The sequence below is a fragment of the Cygnus olor genome, chromosome 1 (assembly GCF_009769625.2).
Source record: "Cygnus olor isolate bCygOlo1 chromosome 1, bCygOlo1.pri.v2, whole genome shotgun sequence".
Taxonomy (NCBI): Eukaryota; Metazoa; Chordata; class Aves; order Anseriformes; family Anatidae; genus Cygnus; species Cygnus olor.
Genome location: NC_049169.1, coordinates 208,154,524 through 208,174,016, shown reverse-complemented (window position 1 = coordinate 208,174,016; position 19,493 = coordinate 208,154,524). Strand labels below are relative to the sequence as shown.

General features: G+C 41.9%; 1 protein-coding gene across 2 annotated transcripts in view; it reads right to left on the bottom strand.

The window, feature by feature from the left end:
• Positions 1 to 19,493, bottom strand: part of PGM2L1 (phosphoglucomutase 2 like 1) — a 36,948-nt gene that overhangs the window by 7,784 nt on the left and 9,671 nt on the right. For both annotated transcript variants that reach the window (XM_040531060.1, XM_040530982.1), the window contains exons 2-10: positions 18,329 to 18,496; positions 10,638 to 10,744; positions 8,360 to 8,444; positions 7,387 to 7,470; positions 5,580 to 5,773; positions 4,430 to 4,619; positions 4,122 to 4,219; positions 3,144 to 3,324; positions 1,029 to 1,122 (exon numbers count right to left, since the gene is read on the bottom strand). In XM_040531060.1, the coding sequence (XP_040386994.1) occupies positions 1,029 to 1,122; positions 3,144 to 3,324; positions 4,122 to 4,219; positions 4,430 to 4,619; positions 5,580 to 5,773; positions 7,387 to 7,470; positions 8,360 to 8,444; positions 10,638 to 10,744; positions 18,329 to 18,496 (1,201 nt within the window). The remainder of the gene's footprint in view (positions 1 to 1,028; positions 1,123 to 3,143; positions 3,325 to 4,121; positions 4,220 to 4,429; positions 4,620 to 5,579; positions 5,774 to 7,386; positions 7,471 to 8,359; positions 8,445 to 10,637; positions 10,745 to 18,328; positions 18,497 to 19,493) is intronic.

Sequence of the window (19,493 nt, the reverse complement as noted above, 5' to 3'; positions counted from 1 at the left end):
TGATTTACCGAGTGAAATTTTAACCCTGTTTCACATAAATGAATATTGGCCAATATATGTAAGCTTTTTATTACTGCATACTGTTGCCCTCCTCCAAGAAATCTAGTTAATTTAGGGTTAAAGGGATAGAAAGATACATACTATAATCAATTGAATCCGGACTGATAACATCTGTTGTCTGAGGGGATCTCTCAGAGTACAGTGCTAAACATATCAATTTCCTTGTTCTGTGCAAGCACAGCAATATTGCAAACAGTCTCGCCAGTAATGTGAATCAAAGGAATCCCTATTGATACAGATTTGGTAACCTACAAAACAGTGCTCCACAGTACTGCCAGTCTGCCTTCTTTCTGAAGGGCTTCATGAGCAAGATCTTAACCCCTCATTGTTAAAAGCTTCTGGAGTTTTATGACTAGTGGAGGAAACCGATACGGAATACACGCTCCCTTCAGGAAAGGCTTCCTTTTCAAATGACTTACTGCACGTGAATATGCTATCCTAAAAAGCTGCCATTCGTCCTTATAAGTGGAGAATCCCTACAGCTGAAACGTTCACGGTGCAGTTCTGTACTGATGAGTGGTGTCAGCAAGCTTACCAAGGCAAATAGAGCAAGGCAAGGTCAGCAGGAATATTCACACAGCTCCATAAGGCGGCTAACACCATTACTGCCCATGGCTAGATTTCCTACAGGCTGTTTCTGAAGTAGGAAATAAATTAACTTTGGCTAAAATGCTATGAAGCAGCAGTAGTTTGGCTCTTGGGACCTTTATTAGAACAGGTGTGCGTCAGGGAACTGCACAAGAACAGTAATCAGGACCAGAGATCTGATGGGATCATAAGTATTTAACAGCATTTACTATGATAGTTGTCAAGTTGATTTGATGAGAGCAAAATACCAATACTAGTAACAAGAAGAATAGACAACAAGCAGTACTTGTGTGTTTGTTTTCACAACTAAGACCACTCCTTTTTAGTTACATTTCTGCTGCACAGTCCTTGACATTTTAGAGTGATGGTCATATACATACCGATAGACTCTTCAAAGGCAAAGAGAACTTCTTTTCCATTATCTAGGAGATCTTTTACTCTACTTCCAATCCACTTAAAACCAGGGAGTGTTTCCTGAAACAGAGGGGAAAAAAAGATTGCACTGTGTACAAACTCTCTACTTAGTTTCAAGTCAAACAAGAAAGTGTAACCACTGGTCCCTTCACCTCCAAGATACTTCCTTGAATTGCAATCCTGCGTGTCAGACCTGGAAGTTCAGAGAAGCGGAGAAAAAAAGTGGATGCATTCAGGATTTTAGAGTCAATGGGGAAGTCTGCTGAGTCAATATGCTAAAGCTAGAAGACATTTTTCCTACTTTAATGAATAGTTTTCCTGAATTTAAACCTCATTAACTGATCAACAGAATAGAGACAGCACACAGGTCAGACCTTCCATTTAGCTTACGAATCTAAGGCAAAGTGACACCAGATAGCATTATTTCACTAGTAAATACTCAACTGGGATCTGAGTACTAAGTCAAGGAATAAGCGTGCTTAAGAGACTGCCGTTATCTCTGAGATCTGATAAGTGCTACAGGAAGGAAGATCTTATAATATGAGACAACCATGTAAAGGAAAACTTACAGCAGCCTGGGGGTAGTGGAAGGGAAAAGCACTTATGTTCCTCAAATCAAGCAAAAGCAGTGAAAATTTTAGAAACTGATCTCAAAGAAAAGGAAAGTACATAGAAAGGAAGCTCTCAGAGGACATCAAGAGGTTCTATAAATTCCCAGATGTTTTCCAGACAAATCTGTTCCTTGCTAGAAAAATAGTATGAACAGTATTTAGTGAGATAATGAAATCCTCTTCAAGGCAGTGATACTCATCCAGATTAATCTTATTTGGAAAGTCAAACAAAATAGCTTCCAGCATTGTTTTAGTTTTTAATTCCTCATTGTTTGGCAAAACATTTTTTCCTAACAGGTTTAATTTCAACATGTGTATTAAATAAGACCTGAATCTTAGTATGTTTGTGCTAAGCTTTAGAGTATTTGCATCTCGTGGCTAACATCCAACAGCCTCAGTAATCAAAACAAGTACTTACTTTGAATGCAGGAACTAAAATAATAACTGTCATTCAGCAGGAGCAGCCCTCATTTTCTTTTTTAGCTTGTGTCAGGAGTAGTGCGGCCAGCAGGGCCAGGGAGGTGATCGTCCCCCCTGGGCTCTGCTCTGGTGAGGCCGCACCTCGAGTGCTGGGTTCAGCTTTGGGCCCCTCACTACCAGAAGGACATCGAGGCCCTGGAGCGCGTCCAGAGAAGGGCTCCGAAGCTGGGGAAGGGCCTGGGACACAAGTCCTGTGAGGAACGGCTGAGGGACCTGGGGGAGTTTGGGCTGGGGAAGAGGAGGCTCGGGGCAGACCTTATTGCTCTCTGCAACTGCCTGAAAGGAAGGGGTGGGGAGCTGGGGGTCGGCCTCTGCTCACAGGTAACCACTGATAGGACCAGAGGAAACGGCCTCGAGTTGTGCCAGGGGAGGGTCAGGCTGGAAATGAGGAGACATTTCTTCTCAGCAAGAGCGGTCAGGCGTTGGGACAGGTTGCCCAGGGAGGTGGTGGGGTCACCGTCCCTGGGGGTGTTCAAGGCAAGGTTGGACGTGGTGCTTGGGGACATGGTTTGGTGGGTGACAGTGGTGGTAGGGGGGTGGTTGGACCAGGTGATCTTGGAGGGCTTTTCCAGGCCTGACGATTCTGGGATTCTATGAATCAGTGCAAGGTGATTAGGTCTGGATAGGTCCAGATATATAGGACAAGAACCAAGAGAAAAACCATTTCATTATATGTAATTAAAGTTTTGCGTTGCCTGTTACAGCCTACTTGCAGATTAGCAGAAGTTGATACCATAGCCTGCGTTCACTGTAAGGGGCATTGAGAAACAAACTGCAGGTGCTAGTGTACCTAATACTGAAATCAGACTTGTCTAGGTAAAGACATTATTCTCTGCATATTGGGACGCATAAATACTCCCAGCCAAGAGGCTGGAAGTTATTTTTCTATTTTTCATTTCATAAAATTGTAAGTGAAGGGCTAGAGAGAGAGAGGTTGTACAGCAATCAGATTTTACTCTGCAAGATGGCATCAGTAAAACCCACACGTACTTCAAAGTGAAATCCTTCTTTAAGTGCAATTGCCCTCAAAATTTTTGAGGAAACTGTGGTCGCTAACATGTAAACATTCTTCACATCAGCATCTTTGGAGCAGTTTTCCTTCCAGCATGAAAACATCCACCACCCAAACAAAGCTGCCAGCTCGTTGCCCGTGAACACCTTCCAGCAGCCACTGCAAACAGAACAGAAAATAGAAAATAAGTGTTGTTTCAAGTTTCCTAGGAGCACGCACTCCGGGGAAGATGTTTTCTGCAGTCACTGGATCAACCAGAATCTGAGCACACTACTGACTAGCTGCTCTACACAAAGCCACCGTACTAAACAGGACTCCACATTTATCACATCTCAATGATTTACAAGCACAGTACATTCTATTTTGCAAGCAAAAGATATCAATTAAGTTTCCTTACTATCAACTTGCAAACACCTTATAATTTATTGGATGGAAGTATAGCAATCTATACAGTCTACGTACTGCAGTCAGGCAATGCCTGCACAGCTGTGCACTATAGACAGTTACTACTTACACAATTATTGGCATTTTGGCCTGTTAGTGGAAGAAAAATAATTTATATTCAATATAAAGAAGCCAGGAAAAAAAAAAACAAACAGCTAACTGTCCCAAGGTAACGTTTATTCGCCTACTAGAAATGAAAAAGCAGAAACTACTTTTTCCAGTTCGGATTCTATCTTTAGCAACCACTCAACTTTTCACTTAAGTTTTACTTGGCCTTTTTGCTGTAACACTAGTATTTCATCTAATTTTTTTCCTGTATTAACTGATTTTATTTAAAATACATTATTGGAGGTAGAGTTATACTAGAACATGAAGCTAGCATGAAAAATACCCACATAGCTAAGGCACAACTGGAAAGGGTGGGTTTAAGGTACGTGTCTACCACATTGGGTCATTCTGCAACATTCACTACCTGTACCTCACTAAGAGAAATAAAAGGTCCCATTACTTACTTCTCCTGCTGTTCTGCCACTGCTAGTCTATCTGCATCTGGGTCGGTGGCCACTACTACTTTAGCACTTTCTTTCTCTGCAAGCCTCAGTGACAACTCCTAGTGGGAGAAAGGGGGGGGGCAGGAAATGAAATAAATGCAGTCTTAGTTAATTTACACATAACACATAAAGAAAATCATACAGATCGCCCAGTGCGTAAACACAGTTGAAAGCCAGGTACTCCCTGTTCCTTCCCCAATTCATTTTTCATCTAAATGAAAGAAAATCCCCAGAAATACATCAATCTGATGAAGTAGAAACTGAAATACCAGCACAGATTCTCCTTCTTCAGGATTTGGGCATTTGACAGTAGAGAAGTCTGGATCTGGATCTTTTTGTTCAGGTACTGGAATGGGGGGTTGAAAGCCAAAGGCCTTAAAAGCCAATTGCACGTAGTCATGTCCAACTCCATGAAACGAGGTATGAACAAACTTCAAATTTGTTTGCACGTTTAGTTCCCTAGTAAGGAAAAACGAAATTCAGTAAGATTGCAGTTATTTTACAAGACCACTTTCATGTCAGAAAGCAAGAACACAAGAAAATACAATTACGCTTTATCCTATTCCACTGATTTCTGCATTAATTTTAAAGAGAGTAAAAAAGTGCCCATTTGGACTTTCTCTAAAAATTGTTGGTTTAAAGCTCCCCCCCTCCTGGAAAGTTAAGATATTTACCTACTGCTGAGTTGGCTGAAAATCTCCTAAGGCTGAACCATTCGTTTCTACATCAAACTCGAACCCTTCCACCATCCTGAAGATCTTACTCCAGCTCTACTTCACCTAGGTTACTCATCCTCCTCCTTTTACTCATCTTCTGTCCCACTTAACCTTTAAACTTAATCACCTTATTCCATTTCACACACGTACACTTCTTTACTCTGAATTACTGTGTTTTCTTCAGCATTCTTTGAGCATGAAATAAAATGGCTCACATGAGAGTGTATTATTGTAGCCTAGTGTTCAAAGGCAGTGACCGGACTCGTGTCTGAAGCTAGCTGCTTTACACGATTCTGTTCTAATCATGATCACCTAGTTTAGTGACATATTGTAGAAGGGACTGGGTGAGACACAAATGCAGAGATAAAATTCTTTCCACCATGAAAAGCACAGGACAGTGGCCTCAAGCAGGCAGGGATGTCTGTGGCAGAGTGGAACACTCAATTTCTGTGAACCATAAAGGCAGAAATCAAGCTACTGATCTACGACAATAACAATTGCTACTTTCAAGTCCAAAACCATTAAAATTTTGGAAGACAGTCCATGCCCTACACATCTCCCCAGTAAAAAATGTTTATGTATGGCAGCGGCCCATGCTATATCATTAAGTATGAGTCGTACCTGTCAGCGCTCAATTTTCCACATGGTAATCCAGAGCTCACTTAAAAACATAATTTAAGTATAATTTATTCTTATACAATACCTATGATAACAGATCTTTTTCAGATCTTCCATGTAACAGTCGCAAATTTTCTTCAGAGGATCCTGTCTAAGAGGACTGGTATCCACTAGATTGTCATTCCAAGAGCCATTCCATGGTTCTACGCACTCTTCTATACATTTTATGATTTCTTTATCATGAGGAGACGTGATCTGTGCTCCATTTTCCCAATAAACCTGGTACGAGTTTAAAGAAAACAAGACAGTTTGTTTACAAATATTATTAACTTCGTAAGTTCTCTTATCTATAGCATTCCACATATTTTGTGTCTTGAAATCACGGATAAAAACAGAATCAGACTCATCCAATTCTCAAGTCATTTTGGATCACACAGTTTATGACTGCATTTATGTAACGATTGTTTCTAAGCAAATGACCTGTTTTCCAAAGAAGTTATTCAGCTATTATGACTGAAATCTTCACGATGTGGAAAAACAAAACTGGGAAGCCTACATTTAACACTGTTGTACTAAGTGGAACAGAAAAACAAATGTTATCTTCTGCATAGCCTGGCATTCCTTTTGAAAAAACAGCTTGTTTTCAAACTAAAAACAGATAAGCACTGTGTCAAGGTACCTGTTCTTCCCATAACTGAGCAACTGTAATCTTTCCAGCTAGAAACACTATCAAACCATGAACTAAAAGAAAGGCTCTGTCAAAGAATTATATAGCTGACTGTTTTCTATAGCTGACTGTTTTCCTGTAGTTTTTCCAACAGCATGGTTGGATTCACTGTGTAGACTTTCTATTCAGACCAATCTGTCTCTTTTCTTGTTCACTGGCTTTCATGAAGCCCATAGGTACTCAGCATCTCCAAAACTACTGTTTTATCAAGTTTGGTTAAAAACTGCCCAAAACCTTCAGAAGTTGCTTGAATTGACAGGAGAAACATGGGAAGAAGAAAAAATTGTGACAGACTAGAAAAAACACTGCTGAAAAATAAAATACTTTGTATCAGAAGACAGAAATGTAATAGCTCCTTGATATACTAACCACTCAGAAAAGCAATGAGACTTATTTTCTTATTCACTGGCAGAACTAAGCACAAGTAAAGGCTGAAGTACTTTGCAGCTTGCTCCGCAGAGGACAAGTGCAGTACAATCACCTCCGAGAGTTCTCTGCGCACAGTAACACTGCTTTTGCTATCGTTGTCATTACTCACTGAGCTGCTACTGAGCTCCCAGAAGGCTAATCTTAAAGTTTAGATTCTTATAAAGTTAAGAAAGGAAGTAACGTGTTACAATACCGTATAAGCAGACTTTCTATTATGATTGTTATGCTGTTCTAAGCTTTCAAAATGAAGCCATCTGTCTCACTGCCCAGTAAAACCACCTTGCAGGGAGCACAAACTACTACAGCGTTATTAATTAATCAAATATTAAACCGTCCCCAACTTCAGCATAGTTACCTACTGCATTAACTAATTCACCTAAGTTCTAGCTCAGTTTTAAGTTCATTTTTAAACCTGAGAGGGGGACTGATAACAAGCTGTTTAGGCATTCCCTCAGCTGCTGACTTGACTCTACACAATGCCACAACACACCTGTGCTCAAGACACGTAAGCAGTGTGGTCTTTGGCTCTAGTCTCAGAAGAAAATGCACATAATTCGGAAGGGTAGAGAAGGATGAGTTACTTGAAATTGTTTTCCCTTTTAATGCACAAGTACACGTGCTTCAGAAGAAGCCAGAATGCCTCCCAGTGCACCTAAGGCACACAGGTACTACTTCCCAGGTACTACTGGAAAGCAGCTAAGTGTGATGCGCTACAAACTTCAGGGTTAAGCCTTACCTTATATCCATTGTCTTCCTTACGGTTGTGGGATGCTGTGATCATCACACCAGCAACAGCTTTCAGCTGCTGAACAGCATAGGGCTGAAAAAGACAGCCAGAAATGTCGACTTACCCAAGAATTCTGCAGCTGGCACAAAAACATTGTAGTGTTAGGAGAGTTATGCAAAAGGATGCTACAGGAGAAATAGCTTTTCATGTTTCACCAGCTTATTTGAAAAGTATGTAAACAAATGCTCACCATTCTGTTCTCTGTAGCTAGCAACAGAGAGAAAGATTGTTCAGAATATTTCTATGCTGTTGCACAACAATGTGATTCTATTTCCCAACTCCACAAACACAGTTGTTAACTGGCCAACTGAAGAAAGTCTACACTTAGATTACATTAGTATTGCGAAAGAAAAGAAGTTTGAAATAGAATGAAGGAATTCACCAAAGAACTTGCTGAAAAACAAGTATTTGGAGCTAGAAACTAGATCAACAGCATCCATAGCAGACTAGAAGAGCTTGCAAAACAGAAAGATTTAGAACTCTGTAAGAGAAAGCTTCTCTGACTAGAACAGAAAGCTTCATTTTTTGAGATATTAAAAGTGAAGACAGTCCATTTCTTCTGCTCTAAGCAGTGGAAGTCTTATGTTTTTAAGCATACAGTCCCTATGCATGTGTATATAGTCACACACACACAAATATGTTGGATCCCTAACCACGCTCAGATGTTTAAACACAGAGTGAGAGAACAGCAGAATGCTTCACCTATAGCAGCCTAGGGTGAGATGTGACTGCGACTATCTGCACTCAGAATTCAGCAACATTTTTTTTTTTACAGTCTCCCTGAAGAGCCAAGTGTACCGAGCATCCTCTGTTTTTCCATTTAAGTGCTGGAATTTGAGAAGATAATTGCTAGTTCACGTTTTCAGTAAACTTAAATACTCCCTTAACTGCAGGGTTCAACAAAATGAAGGAGATGACTCACCACAAAAGGTGTAGGGACGTATGTTGAGAAGAAGTATACAGGTACATCTTTAGCCAGGAGGACAGCTGCAGTGAGCTTTGCAAGCCTACCAACATAAAAATAAAATAGTCAGTCAACCCAAGTCCCCATGACAACCAATAGCTATAGGGCATTATTGTATTTTTCATTTCACTCGTTGCTATTTAAGAAACCCTCTACTGTTTGTCCTTTGCTTACACAAATAGTTGCATCCTACAGTTCGTACAATCGATGTCATACAGTTTTCAGGCTGTAGAATCCAAGAGAGCACTTTTATTTATTGCTTGAAGAGTGCTAGGCACTTTTGTCAACCATGTAAATAAAACAGTGATATCCCCTCCAAAAAAAAAAATACAGAGCCTACTGGAGGAGTGACACTTTTCCTTAATTCAAGGATTGAACCAATTCCCCCAGAAACATCGAAGTGCCAAATGTCAGCAACAGCAAATTCTGAAGAAAAGAACTCAGTAACCCACACAGTAAAGCTGGTTTGCCAGCCTTGTTCAGCACTTTCAGATTATTTCCACAAACTAGACCTATTCCTAAAACATAATTCTGCAAACCAGCATGCTCTTACTCAAGGAAGTTAGAAAGTAAATGAACCTGTGTTTTTACGCTTTGCCTTTATACTAAACTTTTACTTTCAAAAAACAGGGAAACTCATTCTCTTTCACGAAGCAGAGTTTGATATGAAGCTGTTCTTTTCGAGGCAGGTACACACAGCTCAACAATTAACAATGGGAAGTCCTGCTCTGAGTCAAAACCAACGAGAGATTAAATAACACGTTTTCTTTGCTCACTTACTTATTTACTTACAAACAAGCACTAACACTTGCTTCCTTATCTTCCCACGATGGGTATACTGTAAGCCTGTTTCAGGTACTCAGAATTCCACTGATAATAACCTGATACCATTTAAAAGTTTGAGAGCTAAACATGTAGTTCAAGCCACTGAACTTTTGCTCCTGTAACACAATAACGTCCATCAACTTAATTACAAGATACCATCAGAACTCCTGCCACCCCCCTCGATGCTGGAACTGATGCAAAGAAAGGTGCACTACTGCTCACGTAGCGCCAGATGAGCACGTTGATTGGATTGAAAACACCCTTTTGGGGAGGTTTAATTTGATTTTAGAATGATTGTAGCTACGAGACAGTTCAAGGGGACAAAGGAAACATAACTGAGAATTGATTTGCTCCTTAGACACATGAAACATTAAGACTGTGCCGCCATCAAGTCCAAATTCCAAGCTCTATGTGGCTGAAAAAGAACGTTTTCCTTACACTTCCACATTTTTAAATTGTGTGCGATAGAGGCAAACTAGGTAACAGGTCAACTGAAAACCCTAATGCCAATGTCATGTCTCCGTGTCAGACAGAAAGGTGTGGAGATGCAGGTTTCATGGGAATGGAAAACTCTTAGAAGATGGCTGCTTCTCTGAAGAGTCACTAGTTTCTGTGCCCTGTTATACCAAGAACTTTTACATTCCTAGAATATTAAATGTGGACAGAAATAACCGTAATAGTTAAAACAATTAACCACAGTAACCACGTGAACTACAATAATAAACTATAACTAAATAGTAATTAACTACAGCATTGTTTTCTTTCGTAAACCATGCCATTACATGCTTTGTTGCCCTAATGACAAGAGACTATGATTCCTTATTGAATTTAGAAGGCAGTTTTTAGGCATCATCCCTCCCCTTTCCCTGCAAACAGCTCAATTGGACATCACTAGAAGTTTATATTTAATCATCCCGTGTAAGGTAGACCCAGTGTGGAAATAGTGAGATCACAGAGCAGCAAAAGGGCAGCAAAATAGAGGGTTACAGCAGGCTGAAGATAGAACTCTTCTTCCCCAAACCAGTTTAAATCAGATGTGTAATGCAAGAGAGAGACAGTTTTAACAACAGTGCATTAACATTTAGTGACTTCAAGCCACATGTTAGTACTCTGAATTTACCTTCACATTTAAATTTCTCTTCAGGCTTATCAACTTCTTTATGTCTGCCTAATGTTCTTGTGCATTTAGACCGTAAATTCTTTGGCGAGGCGACTAGCCTGAGATCCCACATGTGCACAGCAACTGGTATTACAAAAGGCTTTAGTCCATGCCTCTCTTCCTTACTATTTACATGGGCTAGGGGAGGGGGAAGCGTGCACAGTTCACGACATTAAAATGTTCTGACAGAACGGAACGCATTCAAAGCCACAGTTTAATTTCTAGTCTTGCGAATGTAATCAATACTCATACTTCTTACTGCTGCAGTTGCTGGTCACCTGACCTCGTGTGTCATATCCAACAACAAAGCCTCTCTGCTTAAAGTCTGAAAAACTCCTCTCGAGATACTTGTAGATCCCCTGGAAAGAGAAAAGAGATGGGAAGAATTAGCTGTAGAGTAGCGTACACAAACATTAAAGATGATCTTTCACATACGATGTACGTTGTCAGTAGTCAAAATATGGCTCAGCAAAAACTGCAGTCACAAAAGCAACGCATTTCTTCCCCCTCAAAAAAAAAAAGCGTTCACACAAAGAAAGCAACCAAACAGCTGTGGGAATAAAAGCAGTGCAGTAAGTGACCAAACCTCAGAAATAGCCAGTAAAATCCTCAAGCAGCAAACGCTTGCTTTCACTCTGTAGCATGCTTTTTTTTTTCTTTGGTTCCAAACTACCTTTTTAAAGACCCAATAGAAAAAAAAAAATCCAGTTTTTGAAAATCCATCCACTCAGACAATACAGGGACAGCGTTAGTCAGTATTTGCCTTTATCCTTTTGTTCACAATACAAGTCACGCATCTTTCAGCGCTGATTCTAAAGTCTACGTCCTAAATTTGCATTAAATGGATGTTTCATCCTTACCCACATTTTCAAAAGGAAGTTTTTGGCTTGTGACCTGCTCCACTAGATTAAAATCGCCCATTTATATGCGGATAGTGCAGCACAAATACAGGCTGTCTTGTCTCCTGTACATCACAGCAGAACATTTCCAATGGCAAGATAACAGAGAAGACCCAGGTGTGGGGAGAAGAACGGGGAATAGATGAAGGAAGCAAGTTTCTTTGTTTTAACCTGAGCGTGTTGAACATTTTTCAAGTTCTTAAAAATCGGTGGTGAGGAGAAATATGCCCTGGAACATACACAGGAGGAAAACGAACAGCCTCTCAGCCAGCAGCTCTTTCTTTTCCAAAAGAAGAAGGTATGGGTGCTCTCTGAATTAGTTCCAGCTTCACCTTCCACGGGACCTTTACATTCGTTCCCTTCCCACTTTGAATCTCCACCACAGAAACAAGGGAGGATATCCAAACCCTCTGTGAGCAGCAGTTTTAGACAAGAAGATGGAAGCACTGCTGTTAGCACAAGTTTCATAGAATCATTAGGGTTGGAAAAGCCCCCCAGGATCACCTGGCCCAACCACCCCCCTACCACCACTGTCACCCACCAAACCATGTCCCCAAGCACCACGTCCAACCTTGCCTTGAACACCCCCAGGGACGGGGACTCCACCACCTCCCTGGGCAACCCGTCCCAACGCCTGACCGCTCTTGCTGAGAAGAAATGTCTCCTCATTTCCAGCCTGAACCTCCCCTGGCACAACTTGAGGCCATTCCATCTTGTCCTATCACCGGTTATCTGCGAGAATTTCCGTGTGCTACAGCTCATTACAATCAGAGGGCAGCCTTCACTGAAACAAACACATTGCCGTGAGCATATCTTAGCCAAGCTTATCTTGACAGAGCTACCTCTTATTAGGTAGCTCCCTCTCCGTGGGGGAGAAAGGGGGGATGTCGAACTAGACTCGAATGGATTTTTCCCCACTACAAAGCGCAGTTCTTTGCTACGCCCTTACCTGGATCTGACTCATCCTCACCAAGGAGCAGGCTCTTGATGGGAAAGCCAGTCTGACTCCTACCTGTCAGTAGGTACTCGGCTCGGCTGAATTCTTTAAATAAAAGCATTAACAAACAGCCCTTTGCAGCAAGGAACACAGGTATCTCTTCAGAGAACCGTTTCAGCCACAGCTGCAGTGTTTCCATAGAGGGATTCACGGAGAGAGAGAAACACTTGGATCAATTCTTGGCATGCCGCTGGAGCCAGAAGCCGGCTGACGGCACGGTCGCCAGCTGAAGTCACCTTCCCAGCAGGCCGATGCGTTGATACACAAACTCGTGTATCAAACACGCTGCCCTGATAACTTCAGGAACTTTCACTCCCAGTTGTAAGCAGATATGAGACGGAGGAATGGGAAAAACTTGTTCACGATGTGAACAGACTGAGTAACATTTAAGGAGATGAATGGCAGGTTTCTTATCGAGATATCCTCATTCAGGCTAGCGGAATCTATCCTGAGGTCAGAGCACGCCGCAGGGTTTATTCTGAACGAGTTCCTCAAGCACCAGGAAGTTGCACAACGAAGCCAAGATTTACAAACGAAGCAGCAGCACATTAGACAAAGCGGTGCTGGTTAGGAACAGGAAACAAACGGGGCATGTAAACTCTTTCATCAAGATAAGCTCCGATAGAACAACTGCTACTTTTATGCACATAGGAAAGCGTGATGCTACAAAGCCCAAAGCACTGTTTACAAATGTAAAACCATCTCATAGTGTTTCTGTTTCATACTTAACCCCACAGCAGCTTTCCCTCTCCCTCCTGCACCCCCCGAACCTTCTCCTCTGGCAGTTCTAGGACCCCACACATCAAATTTCTCCTTCCAAGTGACCAACACCACAGATCTCTTGGCTTTTTGAGTACACAGCAGCCTCTAATGCCAGCACCCGTGCTTGTCTCCCCGTTGTACATCCCTCACTCCTCAAACGGAGAAGCTGATTTATTTTTATTGCAGAGCAAGGGCCTCTATTGACCTTTTAGAGGTTAGATCTTCTGCACTTTCTCCCCTGTGCCTCAAGCCAGCTATTTCTGCCTGAGCATTTCGGGTAGCTACTGGTGCCGCTGCAATCTAAATAACACCCCTCTCAGGGGCGAGGCAGAATTTTTCCTAGAACCTCTTAAACCAGCTTCATGCTTTGACAGAGATCAAAGATTTTTTGTGTCTTATGTCTTTACATTTTTTCCATGAAGAAGTTTTACTTAAAATTAAGACACTAAATGACATGCAGTAATAAGAACAAAATACTTTAAACTTAGCCAAAGATCCTTCAGGGGAAATTTGTATCGGCTGAGCTCTCCTACCAGACTTGTTACTGTCCAAATACCTTGCTAGAATTACAGCAAATAAATAAATGGGGGGGGGAAAGACGGCAAGAAGTAGTGAATGCAGAGTCTGAACTCCAGGAATTTCACTTTTACCCTGTCCTGGACCTCCCCGCTCTGCATTCAGCCCACACATTAGTGGCCACACAAACCTTCTGCTGCTCCTTCAGCATCTGGACAAGGCAGACTCCTGCGTCCTCCCCTCGGGACATTTGTGGCCTCTGGTTGCCAGCCCCACAACAAGTCCAACGTCACACCAAGAACTCCAACAGGGACGCGAGGACTTTATGGGCTCTCAGAGCAGCGAGTCCCCTTTGACCACACACAGCTGCACCCTAGCACTGTCAGTTACAAGTGAGCGCCCACCTCCCTGTACCTACCAGCACACCGTGGCTCCTCACCAGTTGTTATGCTGGGCAGCCAGCTGTCCTGCTGGAAACTCTCCCTCTCTACTCAAGCTCACACATTTTCTTCCACGTCTGATTCTCCCTTCTTCAGAGGCAATTAGTAAGTCCAACACCTCTTGGGATAAGTCCTTTCTTTAACAAGTTTCCCAATTTAAAGAGTTTCTATCTCCTTTTTACCAGACTCAGGTTTTGATGGTGTCCTCATCTACCTTCTCCTGGGCTATCTGAATAGCTGCTGCCGCCAAATTAAAAGACATCCGAGTCAACACCTTACCATTACACGCCTGGTGATAATTAATAACTCATTAGCAAGCATCAGCATAGGAATGTATAACCTTCCCTGTGGACCTGAGAAATTCTCTTTGGATGCACTGAAATACTACAAATATTTCTATAGCTACATGGTTCAGGTGATCCCCTTTTATGAGGATGGGTCTAGTCTGCTTCCGCTGCCATGCTTTAAATAATCCTCTTGCTTGTCCAATTCCCTATAATCAATTTCAGAAAAAGTGAGAGAAAAGTGATGGTACCAAGAACAGGAAGGAAAAAATTTTGGGTTGATGATTCACGACATAGTAACGGCTTTATGAAGTCCACTATTTAAGCCTTTCAGCTCTTATATTTAGCTTTTCTTACACAGCAGGAGGAAACTCAGAACAATGATGCAAAGGTGACACTATTTTTGTCCCTGTTGAGGTCAGTGACAGTGAGTAATAAAAGCAATCGATTCGAAAGGACGGTAACAATATTTGAGCAGGAAAATGTAGGCTTTATGCACAAGTTACGTACCAATGACCTTCAGAAGAGTCAAAAGAAACTCCTCGATATCTATGCCCTTTTGTAGCTGGCTGGTGATGACACCAATACAATCAAGTAAGTGAAGTCATGAACGAATATCACTGAGGTCTCCTTTGGACAGCCTGTAGTAGCACGTAAGGACAGATTTAGAGAGAGAGGGCTGCCCGTTTCTGGTAAGGTTCAGCAAACCTCTGTTAACGCCGGTAGCTTCTGGAGCAAGACCACTGGAAGTACTCAGATGAACAGATGAAACATGATGCAATTTACTTCAGAAATAAGTTTTCATCTGATTCTCCGGATGTTTTTTTCTAACTCGATACGTGGCTTTGATAAATAACCGAAAATGGAAGCTGAGCTGAGGGAGCAAATGACTACTGGCCGGTTTCTTCAGAAAGGCGTAAGGCCCCTGAAACTGAACTCGCAAACAGACTCCCTGCTGACCAACACAAAACTTTCCACTTTCTGCCAACAATGTGCATCAGCCAGCCGATTGGAGCTCAGTCACGCTTTCACGAGGCTCAAAACACAAAGGCAGCATGCAATTCTCAGGCGCTTGGAGCATGACCGACTCCAAATTCAACACACTGCACTGGCCAAGAAGTAAGGTGACTTTTATTAACTTCCTCTGCACTATTTAGGTGTTTACCCTGCTTCAAAAAAAAGGGGATTGTTTAAACAGCTTAACTAGTCTTAGCATTTTCATCACTGACAACACATTACTAGGTTTTTAACTACTATTTTCCTCACCTCTTCAGCTCATTCCCACCATACAGCTCTGTTCACCCCATTACAGCACTTCCAGCTCACCACTTGGGCATACAGGAGGCCAGAACTGAAGGAAGCACCATCCTAAGCTGTGTCCCGTTTCGAGCTTAGACACCTAAAGCAAGCTTTCTGAGCCTAAGATGAAAACTGAAAAATGAAACTGAAAAGGAAAAACCATCAGATATAAGGTCAGGCTTGAAGCCCCAGAGATAAGCTCCAACATGCTACTTCTGTGCTTTTAAAAGCCTGTATGATGAGCCATTAGAATGGATTTCCCCACAAAAGTTCAGGCTCCAGCTGCACAAGTGGGACATCAGCAGTATGTTCAAGCGAGCCCCAGCTTTCCAAGCTTTAAGCACTTTCACTTTGCCCTGAGCCAACAGACAAAGTGATTTCAGTCATGTCTGCTGCTGAGGGACGTGCGTCTGAGAATTAGCTTGCAAAGAGAGGACTATTTGAAAACGTTTGAGTACACAGTGTTACAATGGGAGAATTTAGGAACCCTCTGTAAATCAGGCAATAAAATACCTGTTATCCTACGGCTGAAGCACCGTTTACGAAAAGCAGTCAAAGTAGACAAGTTTCAACAGGCTTCTCGTAACAAAACTTGTTACTGATATTCTGAGAACAACAAATGATGACAAACGCATCAGTTCATTTCATGTTCAGTACTCACGAGTAAAGGCAGGGACAGCTAAGACATTTAAGCATATTTAATACACGCAGTCCAAACCTACTCTTGTTCTATATTTTCATAAGGAAAGGAAATATGGACCATCCATTTTCTGACTCATGTTATTTGTTTTCAAGAAGATTCAGTACTTCTCTTTCCTTGCCTCCTACCACCTTCAGTGGGGTGCCAGAAAGCGAGGTTTTGCAGATTAAGAATCCAAGTGCTTTTTGTTTAATATTACCACCATAAAGAATGTGCAAAAGTATGACTGTCGAAGCCAGGAATTTAGCACGACTACAGCTCTTGATAAATCAGTGTTCAGACTTGTCTTATACAAGCTTGAAATCAGCACGACAGCAGATCGATTTGAAACGTATTCTCAATTAATTTATGTAGCTTAGTTGTGACGATTAAATATTTCATCTACCTGTTTGGAGGAAAAACCTGACAGGGGAACACATCAGCTGAGAATGGTCCTGGTACTGGACAACGAGCTCATTTAAGAATAAAGTCACTATGAGACAGCAATAAGGAAAAGGAGCACAGCACTTTTGATCAATAAGTAAAACAACATCAGCTGTTCCTTCCAGGAGACAGACAACAGGGAAACAAGTTCATTGAGAAAGAATATTTAATCTGCTCTTGGACAAAACAGTGCTGCAAAAAACGGCAAAGATGGTTAAACCTTAAATCAACCTATTGATTAATGTATTTCGACAATCAATGCATACAACTCAAACACTGCTTGAAAGAGAAGCAGGGATGGAAATGAGGAGTCTGATCATTATCCATCCCTCTTCTGGCACGCAAGACCAAAATCAACACAAAAAATGGTACAAGACACTGAAGGAACAAGTCTAGAAGTTGCACACCTGTACTTCTGCTAGTCAAAACAACCTAAAACCGGTTCAAGGACAAGATGCACTAGAAGCGAGGAGTCTCTGCCACCAGTCTTCACCACCACAGCACTCCTATCATCCACAACTCCATGGCAGCCTCTAGGCAGCTCCTCAACTCCACATATCAGCTTTTGCGCCCTTCTAAACACACTCCCAGCTCCATTACTGAGCTTAATCTCTAGCAGAGGAACAGGAAATTAGGACTAAAGCCTCCATGGCCAAAACTTTACCCTATATACATGCCCATCCTATAAGACCTTTTCCAACAGCACTGCATTCCTTGAACCCAACACACACCTATCAAAATGGCAGTCGAGTTCCAAGATCTCCCTGTCCCTGATACCCATATCAAGAAGTCCATCCCAACACACTCTGCTCCAAACCTTGGAAGGTCAACATCTGTTTGCAATGTTTTCTTAGCAAATAATTCTATAGTGATAAATCTAATCCAAATAAGTATTAGATCATAGATAAACCATGAAACATCAGCTTCCTTGAAGTAGTACGTAACGTAAGATTTGCAATTTGAGGTTCAGTTCGTTCTGCGATTCAAATTAATTTCCTACTTCTCCATTTTAAAGTTTTCCAAGAGCTACAGAAACAGAGGTGCACTTCACCACAATACTCCTCTACAGCTACTCAAACCCACTGTAAGTAACACTGCCAACCACTGCTACGAAAAGGCTATCCCAGAAGCAATATACAACACACGTTCTTCAGTCAGCCTACATTTGCTTTTTCATCTTACTTCTTACTCATTTCTCTAGTAAAGCCTGTTGGTTTTGCATACTTAATCACAAATTTGGCTAAAAATAGAAGAAAAGGGTTGTTTGGTCGGGGGTGGTTATGCTTTTGGGGTTGGTTTTTTTTTCCCCTTTTTTTTGTGTGCTGGGGTATTTTTTGCAGAATACTAAAGGTTCTCATGACAGCTAATGATTTCCACCTTCAGAGCAGCGTAACAGACTTTAGCTATTGGCCAAATTCCAGCCGAAGCGATTACACTCTGCCTACTAGGATGTCCAGTTAAACCTGTTCCAGCTATTTTATTTCCTTCCAGCCCTAAAACATTCCACGCTATCACTATGGCTGCTGTGTTTCGGCTCCAGCTTGTGTTTCAGGGCAACATTACACGACCCAAAAGCTTCCTGTGAACTTGTTCAGTTCTCTGCTATGCACCTACCCGACTTACCTGCGTTGACTGGATCACCGTAAGGTCGTTAATGTAGCAGAAGCCCGCTCCCATGGCAGAGCGGAGCCCGGCAGTCCCAAAGGTCAGCCGGCAGCAGAGACGATCCCGTAACTCTTTATGCTTCCCATTCTGTAACAAGTTCTCGATCTGTTCTTTAGTTTTTTGGTTCTGCAAAAGAAGATTCAAGGTCTTCGTTTAGTACTTGAAGTCAGGATCAAAACTATACGCGTATTGTTTTTAACGAGTTCTTAGACAAGTCCTTCCTACCCTATAAAAACCCTGTCTGCATGAACTTACATTGTAACTCTCATTTCCATCATGTGTTTTCTATTTCTATTTTTTTCTATTTCATCCTTGTTTATAAAACGCGCAGCCATCGGTGTGCTGATGTTCAGTTATCAATACACCTTCCAGCCACATCAAGCCTCTAAGTGGGGCGCACAGACTTTAGAGCAGGTTTTTCCAAGGCAGGCAGCACAAGTTAACTAGCAATCCGTGCTGCTGGAAGACAGACAAAAATCCTAATTTCGAAGCCCTATTTCCTTCCTCCCCACCTGCAGGAAAGGTCTGCAAACAAGCACAGCAGAATAAAGCTGACATTGTAAAATAAAGCTCGTCTTCTTCTCAATTACATTAACATTTAGCGAGGCAGGCACAAGAGAGTCAAAGCCTCCATTTGTCACAAACTCTTTAAAAAGTTGTGCGTTTTCCCTGCCAGAAAAGCCCAGCCATTTTCGATGGGGCTGCGGAAAGCTGAGTGCTGCTCCATCAGAAGGTAAATGCCCCAATGCATCGCACATTTAGCACACAGTACATGATACAGCCACTAAGCAGACAAGTCATGGGGTTTAAGAGCTAGCATCTTTCTGAAGAAAAACCAATTCTACCCCCCAAAGCAGTACTCCTATCAGCGAAGAGTAACCTTTTTTTCATCTTAGAGAACATAAAAACAGCAATTTCTTTATGATTTGACCAAAACCAGTAACACATACAACCTGCTAACCTGCTCAAAGGAAGAGTTTAAAAACAAAATACGTGCATCAGTTTGTTTCACGTAGGAAAACCTATAAGCAGCCTCAGGGTTCGGAGAGAAGAGAGCAATTCTCTCCTCTCATCGCTCTCTGAGCATCACTGCACTTCACCTCTGCTCGCTAACAGCTCCGTG